Source organism: Natrix helvetica, assembly GCF_964273705.1.
Source record: "Natrix helvetica genome assembly, chromosome: 1".
Classification (NCBI taxonomy): Eukaryota; Metazoa; Chordata; class Lepidosauria; order Squamata; family Natricidae; genus Natrix; species Natrix helvetica.
In genome coordinates this window covers 54,800,673-54,817,959 of record NC_138548.1, presented here as the reverse complement: position 1 = coordinate 54,817,959, position 17,287 = coordinate 54,800,673, and the positions used below count along the sequence as shown (strand labels likewise).

At 39.3% G+C, this 17,287-nt stretch overlaps 2 protein-coding genes across 5 annotated transcripts in view; one reads left to right on the top strand and one right to left on the bottom strand.

Annotated features, from left to right (window-relative positions):
- The window catches only part of GSTZ1 (glutathione S-transferase zeta 1), a 29,213-nt gene extending 27,933 nt beyond the window's left edge, over positions 1 to 1,280 (top strand). For 2 of the 3 annotated variants that reach the window (XM_081938022.1, XM_081938024.1), the window contains one exon: positions 943 to 1,280. In XM_081938022.1, coding sequence (XP_081794148.1) covers positions 943 to 1,072 — 130 coding nt within the window. In that variant the 3' untranslated portion in view covers positions 1,073 to 1,280. The remainder of the gene's footprint in view (positions 1 to 942) is intronic. The other variant, XM_081938023.1, reaches the window with a different exon arrangement.
- Positions 1,281 to 2,188: 908 nt separating this feature from the next.
- Positions 2,189 to 16,312, bottom strand: LOC309383143 (uncharacterized protein). 2 transcript variants are annotated; one of them, XM_081935338.1, is made up of 12 exons: positions 15,935 to 16,312; positions 14,371 to 14,547; positions 13,156 to 13,261; positions 10,361 to 10,571; positions 9,371 to 9,394; positions 7,969 to 8,091; positions 7,549 to 7,736; positions 6,930 to 7,129; positions 5,883 to 5,974; positions 5,048 to 5,102; positions 3,383 to 3,480; positions 2,189 to 3,300 (listed from the first exon to the last, which is right to left on the bottom strand). In XM_081935338.1, the coding sequence occupies exons 1-12, from the start codon at positions 16,135 to 16,137 to the stop codon at positions 3,083 to 3,085; spliced, it is 1,695 nt and encodes a 564-aa protein (XP_081791464.1). In that variant the 5' UTR covers positions 16,138 to 16,312; the 3' UTR covers positions 2,189 to 3,082. The 2 variants fall into 2 exon arrangements, with proteins under 2 accessions (XP_081791464.1, XP_081791465.1); XM_081935339.1 differs by having other exon boundaries at positions 10,361 to 10,568; positions 15,935 to 16,310.
- Positions 16,313 to 17,287: the final 975 nt, after the last annotated feature.

Sequence of the window (17,287 nt, the reverse complement as noted above, 5' to 3'; positions counted from 1 at the left end):
ACCCTATCCACGAGTATTCCTCTTTCTACCAAAATATCCATTTTTTTAAAGCAAAGACCCCTGCTTTCTTTTACCTGGACTTTACCATTTTTATTGGCAATCCCATGATATTGATCTTCTTTTTACCCCACCTCTGTCCACAACTTCTTCAGCTTCTCCTCCAGTTCTGCCCTTGTCTTTTTTTCACTGCCTGAATTCTTAAGGTGACCAACTTTTTTACAATGAAAAGGAGGACAAAACACGTTCTATTGTCCAAATCTTCTAAATTCAGAATGTTAAGCCACAGTTACAAGGAAGAAGGCTAGATTCTAACAAGTTGTGTTAAGTCAGGTTTATTGCAAAGGAGAAAGGTCTTCCATTACAGAAATCTGGAAAAAGATAAACTGAGTGTATTGAAGGGGGAGCTCCTTTTTGCCTTTGCTCCTCTAATTCTCAGAAGATTTAAGAGACAGATCGTTACCCTTTATGATATGGGTGTCAAACTCATGGTGTCATGTTGCTGTCATGTGATGTTTCACGACGTTTTTTCCCTTCACGGAGTAGGAGTGGGTGTGGCCTGCACATAACTCATCCAGCCCACAGACTGCCAGTTCAACACCCCTGCCTTAGGAAGTGCGACAGGAATACCCATCTGTTCTTTTTTTTGCAGTATTTTGGAAACATCCATTCCTGTTCTTGTGTTCATATAATAGAGAATTCAATTATACAAATTGTTCATATAATAGAGAATTCAGGTATACAAATTGTATATATGTTGTCTGTCTCCCTTCATTGATTTCTTCACTTTTCTTCTTCGCCAATTACTACTTAATGCAAAATATGTTCTTGTGAACAGATTGTAACAGATCTTTGTTTTGCATCCTATTGATTTAAATGTTATCTAAAATACAATGACTTGGTATTACAGTAACAGAGATTTGCCTAATGCTTAATTTCTCTTAGCAGATTTAAAGTGGATATGACTCCATACCCCACTATAAGCAGAATCAACAAAGCTCTCCTAAAATTAGAAGCATTTCAAAGCAGCCATCCTTCCCGGCAGCCAGATACACCGCCAGAACTAAGATCCTAAAGTTCTTCAACTGCTGGTTTTACTGTGGAGAAATTAATCCCAAATTAAATGAGAATTTCCTTTTTTTTAAAAAGATTTTCTGGGAAAAACCTGGAGGGTTTCATCTGGAAAAGTCTGACAAATCTAAGACTAAAAAAGAAGAAGAAAAGGCACTGTAGGTGTAGAGTATATAGCTGGAGTAAAATAAACTTTTGATCATGTGTGACAATTATAATGCAGTCGTGATGCAGCCCAAAAGATAAAGAGCTTGTGGGTGTTTCTTGTGAAGGTCAAAAAAGGCAGTGTTGCTTTGTGTAAATAGCAAAGGTAATTCATCTATAATTAGACCGTATACAAAGTTAAAGAACATGAAAAGGCAGCAGTCTGGATATCGGCAAGAAAATTGTAAATGGGCCTGAAACAGAACAGTCACATGTCAAAAGTTTGCCAGCTTTTAGTCTAATAGCATGTTGTTCAATGCATATGTCCTTTTTAGTGTCATCAAGAACTGTTTTAAGAACATTACAACAGCTTGGGTGTTATCTAAGCAGCAGCAAACTCTATCACTACTTTTTGGAAAAAAATTGGTGATGCAGTTGGAGTTGCTATAGAGCCATAAGTTGCCTGGTCTTGCCTTACAGTGTCCATCATGCCTTACAGTGTCCATCATTAACCAGCATTTCAGAAATATTGAAAGTTAGGGAATTTCTAACTTCTTCCTTTAGTATATTAAGTATGGTAATAACAAGAGACGTTCAAGCAATAAATTGGCAGGAGTTAGAACTTTTCTGATCCTCACAGAGGTTGTAGATTTCCCAGAAGAAAGTACACAGATTTCTAAACAGTTTAGAGCTGTGCACCTCAAACAAAATCCTATGATCTGCAAAAGGCGTATAGAAGCTTCAAAAGGATTGTTTTGAACATGATGATGTTTGTCTTCGTATCAGTGGCCAAGATCTATATGTTCAAGTTCAAATTCTTATGCTTGCTTTATTAGATTTGGCAAAATGTAAACAACTTTCATCTGAGGCATGAAGGGAAAAGATAAAATGGGTTTGGGGAAGAAGAAAACAGGAGCAAACCATATGTATAAAAACACATTGGGGAGAGGGAGCGGTTGACAAATCCAATAAATGAAATGAATGAAATGACATTAGGGAATCCAAACCAACATATTTCAGAGCAATATTAGCAATAACATTTATATACCACTTCATAGTACTTTTACAGCCCTAAGTGGTTTACAAAGTCATCATATTGCCCCCCAATAATCTGGGTACTCATTTTACCTACCTTGGAAGGATGGAAGGCTGAGTCAACCTTGAGCCTGGTGAGATTTGAACTGCCAAACTGCAGCTAGCAGTCAGCTGAAGTAGCCTGCAAGTACTGCACTCTAACCACTGTGCCACCTCGGCTCTTAATTAAAATATCATTGATCAGTCTTTCCATGGAAGCACTGAGCCATCTCCAAAATACCTATTTTGATGGTGCTCTCTTCTTCTTCTTCACCATCTCAACCGTTGACAAGCTAAAAATGAAGATGCCAGCTACTGAATTCAGCTGAAACATTAACTGCTCAGTTTTCTATTATGCCATCACAGGTAAAGTTGTAGGGGTTAAAAACAGAAATGGCTGAGATAATGACAGCAAAGTGAGAAGCTGTCCACCTGCCTCACACCTATCCAGGTTAAAAATAAAGGCACGGGCTGACATCTTTGTGGCACACTTTAAATCTAGAGTAAGATCTAAGATGGTGCTTCTCAGACTTGGTAACCTTAATATGTGTGAACTTCAACTCCCAGAAGTTCAGCTCTCAGTCCACGTATCTTAAAAGTTGTCAAGTTGGAGAAACATTGATCTAAGAAATCAAACCTTAAAGCAATTTCCGATACAGCCTCAACAGCCCTGTCCTTTTTAACATCCTTATCAATTCATTTTTATTATTCTGATGTCCAGTTGTTTCTGTTCTTCTGTGTCTTGATCTTGCCATGGAGTGAAAAGAGTTCCGGTGGGCTCTTAGCAGGCACTCATTTAGCTCTGAAAATCAAGCTGGAATTTGTTTGTAGTGTTGTAGAACTTGCCGGCATGGTCTGAACCTCCAAAGACAAGCACTGTGCACAGGTTTTTGTTGCTCTGTTTCTGCTCATCTGTGTTTGTCATGTTAGCCCAAGTTAAATTGAGCAGTGTGTGGCCTGCCCGGGGCACAGCACAAAGATCACTATGCTTAATTCCACTCCAGGTCAAGGTATCTGCAATGGAAGGAAAAGGATGAGCCCTGGCACATGTTTTTAGAGCTAAGAGGCAGTTTTACGGTAGAATTTTATAACTTACCTAAATGGAAGATAAAGGCATCCCGAAAAGCAGCTTTGGCATTACAGCCACCACTTACCAACATTTTTTGATCAGAGATTTGGATAGCAGCATGGAAACTAGAAGCCAAATAGATCATCTGAAAATTATCCACTTCTGATTAGCATTGATAAGCCTTGAACACAAAGGTATAGGCCAGGGGTGTCCAAACTTGGGAACTTTAAGACTTGTGGACTTCAACTCCCAGAATTCCCCAGCCAGCCATGCTGGCTGGGGAATTCTGGGAGTTGAAGTCCACAAGTCTTAAAAGTTCCCAAGTTTGGACACCCCTGGTATAGGCAGTCCTTGACTTACGACCATAATTGAGCCCAGAACTCCTGTTGCTAAGTGAGACATTTGTTAAGTCAGTTTTGCCCCATTTTGCGAGCTTTCTTGCCCCAGTTGTTAAGTGAATCCCTGCTGTCATTAAATTAGTAAAATGGTTGTTAAGCGAATCTGGCTTTCCCATTGACTTTGCTTGTCAGGTGGTCACAAAAGAGGATCACGTGTTCCCAGGATACTGTAACCGTCATAAATATGAGTCAATTGCCAAGTGACTGAATTTTGATCAAGTGACCGTGGGCATGTTGCAAGTCGTGTGAAAAATGGTCATAAGTCACTTTTTTCTGTGCCGTTGTAACCTTCAACGTTCACTAAATGAACTGTTGTAAGTCAAGGACTACCTGTATTCATGTATCAGATTTACATTCCATGCCTAGGAGTTATGATCTTTTCTAGTCAGGTATTTGCCCAGTCCTTTATTTTTTCCAAAAGTACTATATGCTTATCCCCAGATCCTCTGAAACTCGATCCTTTTATATGAAAAATCCTATCAGCCTGGAGTAATTGACTTGACTTGCACTCATAACCAGGAAGAAACTATTGCTGAATGAGGCAGTCATTAAGTGAGTTGCACCTGACTTTACAACTATTTTTGCAGCAGTCATTAACAGAATCATGTGGTTAAGTGACTCTAGCTTCCTCCATTGACTTTGCTTGCTGGGAGTGCCCTGGGAAGGTAGCAAGTGGCAATTATGTCACACACACACACACACGCACACAATGCTGCAATTGTCATAAATGCATGCCCTTTGCTGACCACCCAAATTTTGATCACATGACCCCAGGGATGCCACAACCATCGTAACTACTTGTGATTTGTGATTCCCCCTCCCCCCAGCTCCACTCTACATTCTAATGGTCATTAAATAAATGCTCACAATTTGAGATCACCCATCAAAACACATTATTTTATTTATTTATATTTCGTATTTCCTAACCAGGGAAATGCCCCCCCCCAAGGGAGATGGCCTGGGTCTAGTGAGGTTCTCCAATTATATAGAGGTTTAAGACTTTATTTAAATTTCATTCTAGCCATATTTATATCAGCATCTTTTACCAGCATGTATAGAAGGATCAGCACCAGCAAAGTTTCATTAAAAAATGCTTCAGGATTGAGTTTCCTTACAAATTGACAAACTTCCAAAGAGTAAGAGTTTAAAATTCATTCCTTTATCTAAACCTAGAGATGCCAAGATGGGCGGCCATATAAATTTTGATTTTAAAAATATAACCGTTTCAAACTTATTTGCTAGCACGGCCCTATTAATGCAAGTGAGTACATATACAGTAACCCCAAGAGCAGACCTGCGAGCAGAAGGCTGTCCAGAGAGAGAGGGAACTGCTTTATACTCCATAAAACCTAGAAGTATGAGATTAAAATAATTAGATGATGTTTTGGACCCACACAAAAAAGTCTCTCTCACAGTTTTGTAGCACCTCAAAAAGACCGAGCTAAAGTTCATATTTGCATAGTTTAGACTCGACTGTAGTAGCAATCACAAAAAGTGAAATGGGCACAGAATGCATCGATCCATCATGTATAATACAACCAAATTATTCTGTTCCACAAAAAGTGCAATTAAGCATTGCCATACCTTTTTGCTGTGTTTGTTGCCATAAAATTAAGCAGCTTCTTCTCTTTAAAGGAATTATAGTGCAAGGATGCAGTTTTATTTCATTATCCTAAGCATTAATCCTGTTACAAGACCTACAGTCCTACAAGTGCTACTTGTCAGATCGTTTTTACTGCCTTTCTCCCCTGAAGTGAAATTGCTCCCATTTACTGTCTTTGGAGACCCTTGTTTTTTTCAAGAGGCAACTGGACTTTCTGATTTTTCTTTGAAGACATTTCACTTCTCATCCAAGAAGCTTCTTCAGCTCTGCATCCACTTCTTGGTTATAAGTTTCTTGGATGAGAAGCAAAATGTCTTTAAAGAAAAAAAACCAAGTCCAGCTGCCTCTTGAAAAAGCACTCTTGGCACTTCCATTTACTATTCTGTGAGGTTTTTTAATGTGTTGGCAGCTTCCATTTCAGGCTAATCTTTTGTTTTCATCAAATTGAGCTACCTATAAAGGTGGGTTCTTGACCCTATCGAAATACAGGTGACATTTTAGAAGGCAAGCACTGTGCCCTTCTTACCTAGATCAAGGATGTGTGTGTCATTCAGGTATGTAGAAGTTCTCTGGCCTCCGAATATGACTAATTTGTTCTTCAACAAAGTAGCTGAATGACTTTGAGATAAGGGCAGAGAACATACAAATCAAACATACTTAGGTAGAAATCTTGTTCATACATTATTATTTGACACCCTGACAGGAGAAATGCATCAACTAGCCAACATTTTATATTCCATTCATGTTGATTCTTGAATGTTTCTTTAAAATAAAAATCAAGGACACAACCTATCAGAAAGATAATCCGATACTGGGAACGACATTAACTAGCATATTCAAGAGTCCACAATGGCGTTTGTTGTATTAGTAAAGGAGGAGAGAAGGGGATCAGATAAATCACAAACTTTCCATTATGAATGAAAGTATCTTGCCATTCATGACAAATGGATCTTACTTGAAATCCTTCTGCCATTTCTAAGAGATATAACAACTTTGCAGTACTAAGCAACAATAAGTGGGATAGGGGGAAAAACAATGGATACAAAAAATAAATCAGAATAAGTACATAAGTGTTTATAATTATTTAAAATGAGTTCTGTAGAGAAACGCAAATGGTAGGTTTATCCAAGGCACTCTCCACATGATTTTGAACTTATGGAAGGAATATAATACAACAATATATATAAAAAAGAAACACTCACTTCTATTGTGTTTCCCCAAAAATAAAACAGGGTCTTATTTTATTTTTTTGATCCCCTGCTTGGCCTTATTTTGGGAAAGGTCTTATTATTTTTGAGGTGCAGGAGGCGGCGAACATGGTCACCTCGTGGCTGCTGCTGTGTTGCAATATTTTCAGGGAGGTCTTATTTTCAGGGGAGGGCTTATTTTAGCGCATGCGCTCAAAAGCCCAATTGGATTTATTATCCTAGGAGGTCTTATTTTCAGGGAAACGGTAGCTAAAATACAAGTGCATGAAAAAATATTCCTGCTTCACTTTTTAGTGGAGGAAAAAACTAAGGAAATAAATCTTGCCTATTTCAGAGTCCTCTGAGTTCAAGACAAGATGCCTCACCCAAGCCTTGGCAGAGGCTTTTCCCCCTCCACAATAGGTTGGTACCAAATCTCATAGTCAGGGTTGAAAATAAAAAGCGCATTACTGCAGGCGCCCATCTCCAAGGACAACATTTTAGGGAAAGCTCCTCCAAAGACAAATAATTCCTTGCGATAGACAGTTGCAGTGTGAAAAGCCAGAGTGGGCACTTTCCCTTTAGCCTGAGAAGAAAGAAAAATCTCATCACAACCCAAGTCAGCAGCCAATCTGACAACATTAGCAGCAGTGGGTGCTCTCCCTCCAGTTTCTAAATCTAAGGGGCTGGTTTGGACAAAACTCAGCAGCACTTTTTCATGCGGCTGTTGATAAAAAAGGATCGCCAACATCCAATGATGGATATGAAAGAAGAGGAGGAGGAGGAGGAGGATGATTCTAATTATAATCTATCAGAAAAATTTCACCTGCTCTATTTACTTCCCTTTTCTGTCTCCTCGATCAATTATTCCACTTTTTGCCATTGTATCTGAACTCTTATTTCTTACAAAAAAAGAGTAAGAAGATTGCAAGAACAAAAAACAGGCACATAAAAAGCAAGATGAAACTACACTTCTATAGTGCCCAATGTTTGGTTTCTACTCACAAAAACATGAAGCCATTTCCAAGATGTTGTATCCAAAACATAGATGCTGTTGTAGCGTCTCCCCTCTTTTATGCCCCCAAATATGTAGATGCGCTTGGTATCTGGGTCATAAGTGGCACTGTGACCTCGGGAACACTGTGGTATGGAATTTTGTGTTGGGAAATCCATAGGGAACCAAAAGTCATTATCTGTGAATTAGAAGATATACAGTAAACAGAGAAGACCCATAGTCTTGTATTTGTGAAATTCAGAGCCACCTTTCCTTTCCTTCAATGCTATTCAATGGAAGTTGATTCCAGTAACTTTAAGCTCAAATTGTAAGATAGCTAATGACCCCTTCAATTGAGAAGATTTAGAAAGTTTTCTTCCCATGACTTGCCAACAAGGCATATCATTATTAGAAGCACAGAAGTATCTCACCAATCTCCAGTTTCCAGAGAACATCTTTGCAGAATTGTTGATTTGGTCCTTCACCACCAATCAAAACTGCTGTGTCTCTGTCAGACAAGCACATAGCATGATACCATCGAGCACTTGGACACGCTAAACAACAAGTAGAAGTAGAGTCAGTCAACACAACCAAACCACAGAAACCATTTCATTGTGGAAGAATAATTCAGGACAACCTATTCCTATAAGCTTAGTGCATGAAAGAGACTTGCATGCTACCCTAATTGTATGAAATGGCTATTCTTTACTCATCCTTACTGAAATATCAGTATCAAATTATTGTTCTTCCATAAAGGGATGACTTTTTCCTGATCAAATCTGCTGGCCTGATCCAGTCAGTCAGAAAATGTCTGCCCAGGGACTCTACTTATCAGGAGATGTGACATGAGGGGAAGGAGTAGAAGCTCCCTTCCTATTTCCTGACACACAAGCTTGGTGATCCCAATTCTTACAGTCTTTCAAAAAGTTGAAAAGACCTGGCTTTCCCTGAGAGCTTTCCGGGATTCATCCTGGTGCTATCAATGCAAGTTTCATTTTTAGATTTTATCAGAGATACATTGTTAATATTTTGTGTTATTGTATTTTTATTATTAAAGTAAAGGCGAAAGTTCCCCTCGCACATATGAGCTAGTCGTTCCTGTGGTAATTTGACTGGCATGACTAAATGCGGAAGGTACACGGAACGCTGTAACCTTCCCACCAAAGTTGCTCCCTATTTTTCTACTTGCATTTTTACATGCTTTCAAACTGCTAGGTTGGCAGAAGCTGGAACAAGTAACGAGAGCTCACTCCTTTACATGGCGCTAGGGATTCGAACCGCCCAACTGCTGACCTTTCTGATCGACAAGCTCAGCGTCTTAGCCACTGAGCCACTACGTCCCTATATTATTATAACTGTTTAATTATATTGTTATGTTATTTAATTATATATTAAAATTTAACATTCTTAAAAATGAAAAACAATTTCCTAAGTATATCTACTGTCTTTCTACTTCTAGTCCTCAGTGTCCCAGAAAAACGCCTTCTAATTCTTTTAGGATTCTTTCTGAAGGTTCTGTAATAAATGAGCGCAAATTTAAATTATTGATTTAAAAGACTGTCCTTGTGTGTTGCATCTTTGCTGCTCCTGAGGGGTAAAGCAATCAGCAGTTTAATGTTTTAACTATTTTTATACTATTCTTCCTCCTGAAGAAAGGACCGAAAACTTGATGAAAAGGACAAACAGAAAACCTTTCTCATCCACAAATATGTAATATTAATTACAATTCCATATATAACTCACACAAGATGGATATTAAACACAACTAAAAATTGCTGATCTAGACACACCAAGCAAAGTTAAATAAAAAGATTTTTTTTAAAGCATCTTTACCTTGCAACTCTTTAACCTCCAAATCTGCAGAAAATGCACAGAAATAAATTTCAGTTAAAAAGCATCTTAATACTATGGTAATACTAAATCTCTGTTTTCCTGAAGTTGAGTATGGCCGGGTTCAACCCACATGAACTCCCAGTCAGACCTGATGCCTAGAGACTGTATGGATAAATCCATGCAGTTTTCTAGGCATCATTTTCAGAAATAATTTACACTGCTTTCCTCCTTCATGTGGACTGAGACTAAATGACTGGTCCTGGCAGGACTAGAATTTTGTTCTCCTTGCTTCTTGCCCAGCACTTTAACACTTGCATTTCGCAACTTTGAGAACTTTAAGATGTATGGACTTTAAACTCCAGAATTCTCCTTGCTAACTGGCAGTTTTGGGAGATGAAGTCCATACATCTTAAAGTTGCCAAAATCAAAAAATAATGACCTGGACCAAACTGTCTCTTATGCCAGTATTACGAGACTTTAGATTTATGTGTTTTAGAATGCACGTTTAGGATAATTTAGCATACCGGGATCGAGGCTGCAGTCCAGAAATTTACAATTTACAATTCGCCACTGCCACCCCAGCCCAGCCCTCGTTTATAATGCGCACCCAAACTTTGACTTCTTTTTTGGGTATAAAATTTTGCGCGTTATACTCGAATAAATACGGTAAATGTAATAGCTTTATATTCATAGTTTTTGATGCAGGGTACTAAAATATTAAATATTTATACTAAACACATGAACCATCACTCTCCCTGTATCATGAACTAGAATGGTGCACAAATAAATCCTTCCATGGTGATACCCAGTGTTTGAAAACATAGTAATGCAATTTCAGCCATGAAAAATGACTGAGCAATCTAAGGTGGATCACTGTTGTCCAGCCAAACCTACCTTCACAAGGTATTACTTTGAGTCAAAATTGGACAATGGAATGCTATGGCAATACGGCTATTTAGCTTTGCAAAAAGGTAACTGAAGACCTTTTACCTTCAGATTCATCTTGTCTATGGGTTGCCGAGACTTCAAATAGAGTCCTTCTGGTTTTATTTAATTGAGTAAGGTTAGATAGACAAGTTCTCTTCTTAGCCTGTAGCTCTGTAGGGGCAGGTAGCATCAGTAGCTTTTCCATTGGTGGAGAGTAGCTCTTTTCAAGCACAGGTTCCTTATGGCACATTGCTGAACTCTGATTTCTATCCTGCTCATCAGAAAAGAAGGTAGAATTTACATTATAGACTATCCAAGCCCTCTAAATGGCCTTATTTTTAAAAATGCTACATAAACTTAGATTTCTGAAGATTCCAGAAAGACCCAATGAGCCATTCTGGGCGGGAGCATGTTGAATCTTTTGTCTGATTTGGCAGGCACACATAGAGTGAAGCATCTTGTGACATTAATTTTCTAAAATTACTCTGGGCTCCAAGAACCGCAGACTTTGAACAACCTTCCATAATGTGAAACCACTGTATGTATTATAGAGGCCAGAATAACGGAATTCTGTAAAGTACGTTTTCAGACTGCCAATGCAAGGATATTACTCTCTGAAATTTTCTACATTTAAAAACAAGCATCTTAATTATGAGAACAGGCACACTGGAAAAGCATTACCAAGTTCCATTTTATATGCCAAGAAATGTTTATAAGTGAGAGCACTAAAAAGCCAACACCCTTCTCTCACCATCATATTCTGATATAATATCACCCAGAATTCTATAGCCAACTGGATGCTGTTTGGCCACACTAAAAGTTGATCGGCAGAAAACCAGAAGTCACAATATTGAGATTTGTTCCATAGGAAAGGTAAAATAAGTGTCTTGGAGCTGAGGCAGCCTTTCTCTAACACAAACCTCAGGGAGCTCCATTTCAGCTACAACGAAAAGTTTACCATTTATTTATTGATAGATGGCAGCACTTCCTCAACCTTATCTGGGCCAGGAAACTATATAGAGGTTAGACCTCTGTGGACTACCGAAGCTCTAAAGTAGGAAATCAAAAAGTAAGTAACATTTCCTGCCATGAAAAGTGCATTACCGCACCTATACCACGCTATAAATCAAGTGTGGCTTAAAAGTGTCTTTTTTTATAGAAAGGAAACTGAAGGCAGCAAAGAATACGGATCAACATATGTTAAGAAGTGGTGCTTTAAGCTTGGAGCCATCTTGATATGGGAACACATCCACCAATCCAACTCGCAGAGACAGAGAATATTTTTAACTGTTGAAAGAGAAGCTTCTCCATAACCAGACCAGGTGGTTTGTTTTCGATACAGCCACTCTACTTTAATTCTCCACTCTTACTTCATCTCAAATGTATGTATTTAATATGGTGCAAATCGAGAGAAGTAGGATCTGATATATAAAACCTATCATACAGTGTTCCTCCAATCTTTGGAGCGTGCCTTCAGGAAGAACAGGTGACTGATTGGTTTTTTGTTCCTGAAATATTAAATGGAGGTGCAATGGAGCAGGTAAAAAGGAGGTGCAAACATGAGAATACCAGCTACAACTTTCCCAAAATGTGATGTACAAAGGAGAAGTGTTGCTAAAAATAAGAGACGTGGGTTGAATAAAAGAATTAGACCTTATTGGGTTTGTTCTTCAACCTTAAGGTACTGCAGTTGGTGTCATCTTATCAGTTTGTATTGCTATGGACACAAGATCAGTTCTTAATAAAGAACTAATGACTTGGATCATTAATGGATGAAGAAGCTTAGCCTACATTATATTTCTGATTTGCATAAGGTAGTGTTTATCAACTTTAAGATTCATGGACTTGAACTCCCAAAATGCTGAAAGTTACCAGGGTTGAGAAAGACGGACATAGTGGCATGGTTGTGCTTCCAGCTAAGTATTATCTCTAAATTATATCTAGCTAAGCATTAAAATGGGCCCCAAGGATTGGAGAAAACAGGCACCTATAAGACATCTCTCTCTCTCTCTCTCTCAGCTTCTTCATCTGAGAACCAGTTTTAAATGTCTTTGGGGGTTATGTATTATCAATCAACTCCATGTTTTATCTTTTTAAAGATTATTTTACCCAGCCTATATTATGTTTACAAATACCTCAAGGCAGTAAACATATCTAATATTCCTTCCTGGTTCTATTTTCCTCAAAAAAAAACCTGTGAGGTGAGTTGGGCTGAGAGAAAGTGACTGGCTCAAAGTCACCAAGCCACGTTTCATGGCTAAGGCAGGACTAAAACTCCTGGCCTTAACCACTAGACTGTCTTCCTAAATTAATGGAAGTAGTCTCAACTTTAACGTTGAGAATTCTCAAGATGATCATTTTGAATGAATCTTAACATAGGCCTATTTGGGGTTTCGTGGACAAGAGTTTGAGCACTAAAATCATTTTGGTTATGCTGTGACCTTTGCCAGAACTTTCTAAAGGCTTTTAATACTACTGACTATGGTGTGGTGCTTCAATCTTGCTGTCAGTGACATTCTATCTTGGTACTTTCACTCCTGGATGATTGCCATCATAGGTTGATTCCAGGAAATACCTATTTTGATTACCGCACAGTCACACTTTAGCAATAGTAATATAATTAGGATTCAAGAAATGAACTATCAGGATCAGAAGAGGTTTAAAGAGTAGATCTACTAGCTTTCACATAACAAAGCTTTTAGGGTAGCAGAAAATGGGATAGCACTGATGAAAATGATGTAACTGGAAGACATTTTTACTTTTTTTACAAACATGGTAAATGTTTTGAATAAATTTACAAGGATCAAGTGTCACTAGACAACAAATAAACAAGACATCAAAACATAAAGTCTATTTACCTCTTCCTTAACAGTCAGCAGAAGTTTAATAGGATTGCCATTCTCTGCCTGCTTAAATGAAGCCATGAGAATATCAACTCTCCAGGCACCTTCCCAAACCAAACATCTGCTCAAGCAAACACAGAAACATGGATCTAAGATTTATTTATCTACTTAATCCATAAACCACTATCTCATACATGTGACTTTGGACAGTGCACAAAATTAAAATCATAGAAACCAAAGACAAACAGAACCCTCAGAACAGATGGGACAGGTAGATATAACCAGGGAGAGGCCAAATAACCTGGCCCCATGCCATGTATGGCTTTAAAGATCAAAACCATAACATTGAATTAAACCCAGAAGCAGACTGGCAGTCAATGCAACTTGCAGAGTAGAGGTATAAAATGTTCAGATCTAGGAGCACACAGTAGCCTATGCGGCTGTGTTTTGCAGCAGTTAAAGCTTCTGGAGGCACTTCAAGGGCAGCTCTATGTAGAAACCCTAGAGTAGTTTGTTCAAGTGGTGACCAGGGAATGACTGATTGAGAGTAGAGTCTTTCCGATCAAAGAACAAGTGCAATCGGTACACAACACAAACTTGTGCAAAACTGATAGTAGCCATGACTTCCAACTGGTCCTTGAACGGAAGTTATGAATCCAGAAGGAACAGGATCCATCTGGGGTAGTGCACCAAAGACACTAAATTCTCAGATGCAGCAGGCTCCAAAACCTAAAGCCACTCAGTTTTGCTAGGGTTGAGCTGATGTCTGTTGTTCCCCATCCAAATCCCCAACAGACACTTTCAGCAGCATTGCTTATTTCACCATGGTGGAGATATACAGCTGGTTATCGTCAGCATACTGATGACACCTGAGCCGGCAGCTTCATGTAGATGTTAAATAAGAATAAAGAGGCTACTGAACTTGCAGAATCCCACACAATAGGAGCACGACCCCTCCCTCCCAGTCCACGATTGGAATCTGCCAGAGAGGAAGGAAGAGGGGCAGCGCAAGACAGTGCCACCTACTCCCAATCCCTAGCACTAATCCAGAAAGATACCATGGTTGAATGATATTGAAGGTTAGCAAGAGAACATGCTTTGGTAATGCAAAGATGGATGTGCTGACCCCATCCTGTTCCCATCAGAGGTCACCCCAAAGTGTGACCAATGCTATTTCAGGCCCAAGCTGAGGCCTGGGACCCAAGTGGAAGGAACCCAACCGGAATTTACCTGGTTTCAGAACCCAGCTTGCCAATTCTTTGTGGCTTAATATCTGGACTTATTAATACATCCACAGTAATGCTGGTTTTCTGAGAATAGTGGCTCCAGTCACCCAACCCGAAGATCACAAACTGTTTTGGTAATGGAAGCGGCAAGCGAGCCTGGTAGCATTTCCGATGACAATTGCTTAGGGGATAGAATATAAAAATTACTTTGGAAGAGGACATAGCTGGACAAACTGAAGAATGAAGTGGTAAGACGTAAACGAAGCTTATTTTTTAATTAAGTAGGTCAACAAAAACATTTGATAATATCTAGGAAGCTAATATAACAAAGTCAATTTTTCTATTGATTCTGTTCTAAGAATCCCTTGTTTTCCCCATTCCCAAATTTGAGAAAAAGTTGAAACAAGCAGTCAAATTGAGTAAATTGAACTGCTGATCCTGAAGTTGGAAGGCAAGTTTTAATAGAAAAGTCTCTAATGCTTTTCTGGCTTCTATGAACATCTAATATCTTCCAGATATTCAGATATTCAATTTCACCTCTGAATAGCACCAAAAAGGAGGCAACTCTCCCCTTACAAAAACATTGCTTTTATAAAATAATAATGATAGTAATAGTAGTGGGCTTTTGTAAATAAATTCATTAAGTATTACAAACAAGGTTGCAGGATAACTAGGGAAGTAAAATTAAGTTAATATACAGTAGAATGTGTGCAGCTAAATAAGTATTACCATGCTTACTTTCATCTTTGAAGCAACATTTTAAAATCAGGGGGGCCTGCTGAACTCATCAGAGGTTTTTCAGATTAACCATAAATTATTCAGTTAAACCATTCATGCGCCACACCGATGCAAATGAAGCCCACTATTACATAATTTCAGAATAATAGAGTTGAAAGGGACCTTGGAGATCTTCTAGTCCAACCCCCTGCTCAAGCAGGAATCCTATATCATTTCAGATAAGTGGTTGTTCAATCTCTTCTTAAAAACCTCCAGTGTTGGAGCACCCACAACTTCTGAAGGCAAGTTGTTCCACTGATTAAATGTTTTAATTGCCAAGAAATTGGTTGATTGTCTCCTTGATTAGTTTCCATCCATTGTTTCTTGTCCTATCTTCAGTGCTTTAGAGAATAGGTTGACCCCTCTTCCTTGTGGCAGCCCCTTAGATATTGGAACACTGTTATCATGTTACTTCTAGTCCTTCATTTCATTAAACTAGACATACCCAATTCCTGCAACCATTCTTGGTATGTTTTAGCCTCCAGTCCCCTAATCATCTTTGTGGCTTTTCTCTGCACTCTTTCTAGAGTCTCGACCTCCTTTTTTTTATATCGTGGCAACCAAAACTGAAGTTGACATGGGACTCCAACTTCATTTGGTATCCAGAGAGTAACAAAAGCATAGTTATCAGGATTGCTTTAAAAACATGGGGAGCGCTCAACGTAAATAAATGGCCAACGATGGAAAGGCAACTCGGTTGGCCTGCTTTGAGTGTTATAGCAGCAGCCTAACGTTGCCTTCCCAATTCATCTCCTCGGCGCGGGGCAACGCACGCCACCCGGAGGCCTCACCTACTCAGCTGCCGGGGCGGCTCGCGGAGAGACCACACAACGTAGAAGTCGACTTTGCTGTTCACAGGGGCGAACTCAGCGCGTTGAGACGGGGGGGCCGAGGAAACTTCTCGATGCCACAAGCCCCCCGCAGCCCAGCTCCAGCGACGGAGAGGAGTTTTCCACCCATCTAAAGCCAGGAAATTGGAGGTAGCAGAAAACATGGCCTGAGGTTCAGGTCTGGACGGGGGAAAGGGGGGGGGAGTGGAAGCGGGCGGGGGCTCCTAGATTTGGGGAAAACGGCAGCGAGCCGATTCGGTTCAAGGCTGTTAAGGAAGGCTGCCGAGCGTTTGTTGGCTCAGGCGTTCCTGGGTAAATTTCCTGACATCTTTATTAACTGCAGGTGCAACACAGGCGGCACTGGTTCTTTGGCTTAAAGAGGCTGTGCTGGCTTATGTAGTAACGAGGCAAACGCCACGCATTAAATGGCCCAGCGCATGGCTTGAGAGACCTCACTTTGTTGCTTGAATCATACTATTCATACTGTTTACTTAGTATCCTAGTATGATTTTTGCTGCTTGCTTATTTAGTACCCGTGGCTATCACTAAGTGTTGTATCTAGCATTTTATGATGAATGTATTTTTACAATGACTATGGTAATGATCTATTACTATGTTTGTATGTACACTCAGAGCTTCTAAGTTCTAATCACACTTGGCCAATAAAGAATTCTATTCTATTCTCAGTTATTGCTTCTAGTGAAACAGGTGGCAATAATATGACAAGGACAAATACTGGAATCCTGGAAGTCCATCCATCTTCAAACTACCAAGGTTAGAGGATGAATCTTGTTGTGTGGCTGACTTAGAAGAAATCTTGGACAATCCTCTGTAGCTCCTCAGATCTTATTTGGGGATTTGTGTGTGTCTAGCCAGATGGACACACTTCCTACCAATTCCAAGAATGGCTATTGGACCTAAAGGCATTCTCAGAGTTAACACGGTCTGGAACCATGTCAGCTTCTCAGCTTCTTTTTTTTTTTACCTTAAAAGTATTTTTTTTAAGCCAAATGAGGGCAATGGGTTATAAGATATTCCTCCAAAAGGTTAAGCTGAAAAGAGCAATTGCATCATTTAGGATTGTTTAATAGCTGAAAAAGTGGTCCATGATATGCTTTTGAGTCTAAAATGTTTTCCCAATATTCAGTCCTACTCAGCTGAAACAAAAATAAAAATAGAATTCCACTAGGCCCAAGCTCCAAAGGGCTGCAAAGAAGAAAACAATACTGCACTGAAGGTGTTTAGTAGTGTGGCACTGGAAACACTTTTGGGAAGGACAGCTCCATCTCAAGGTCACTTAGTCCACTCTGCAGC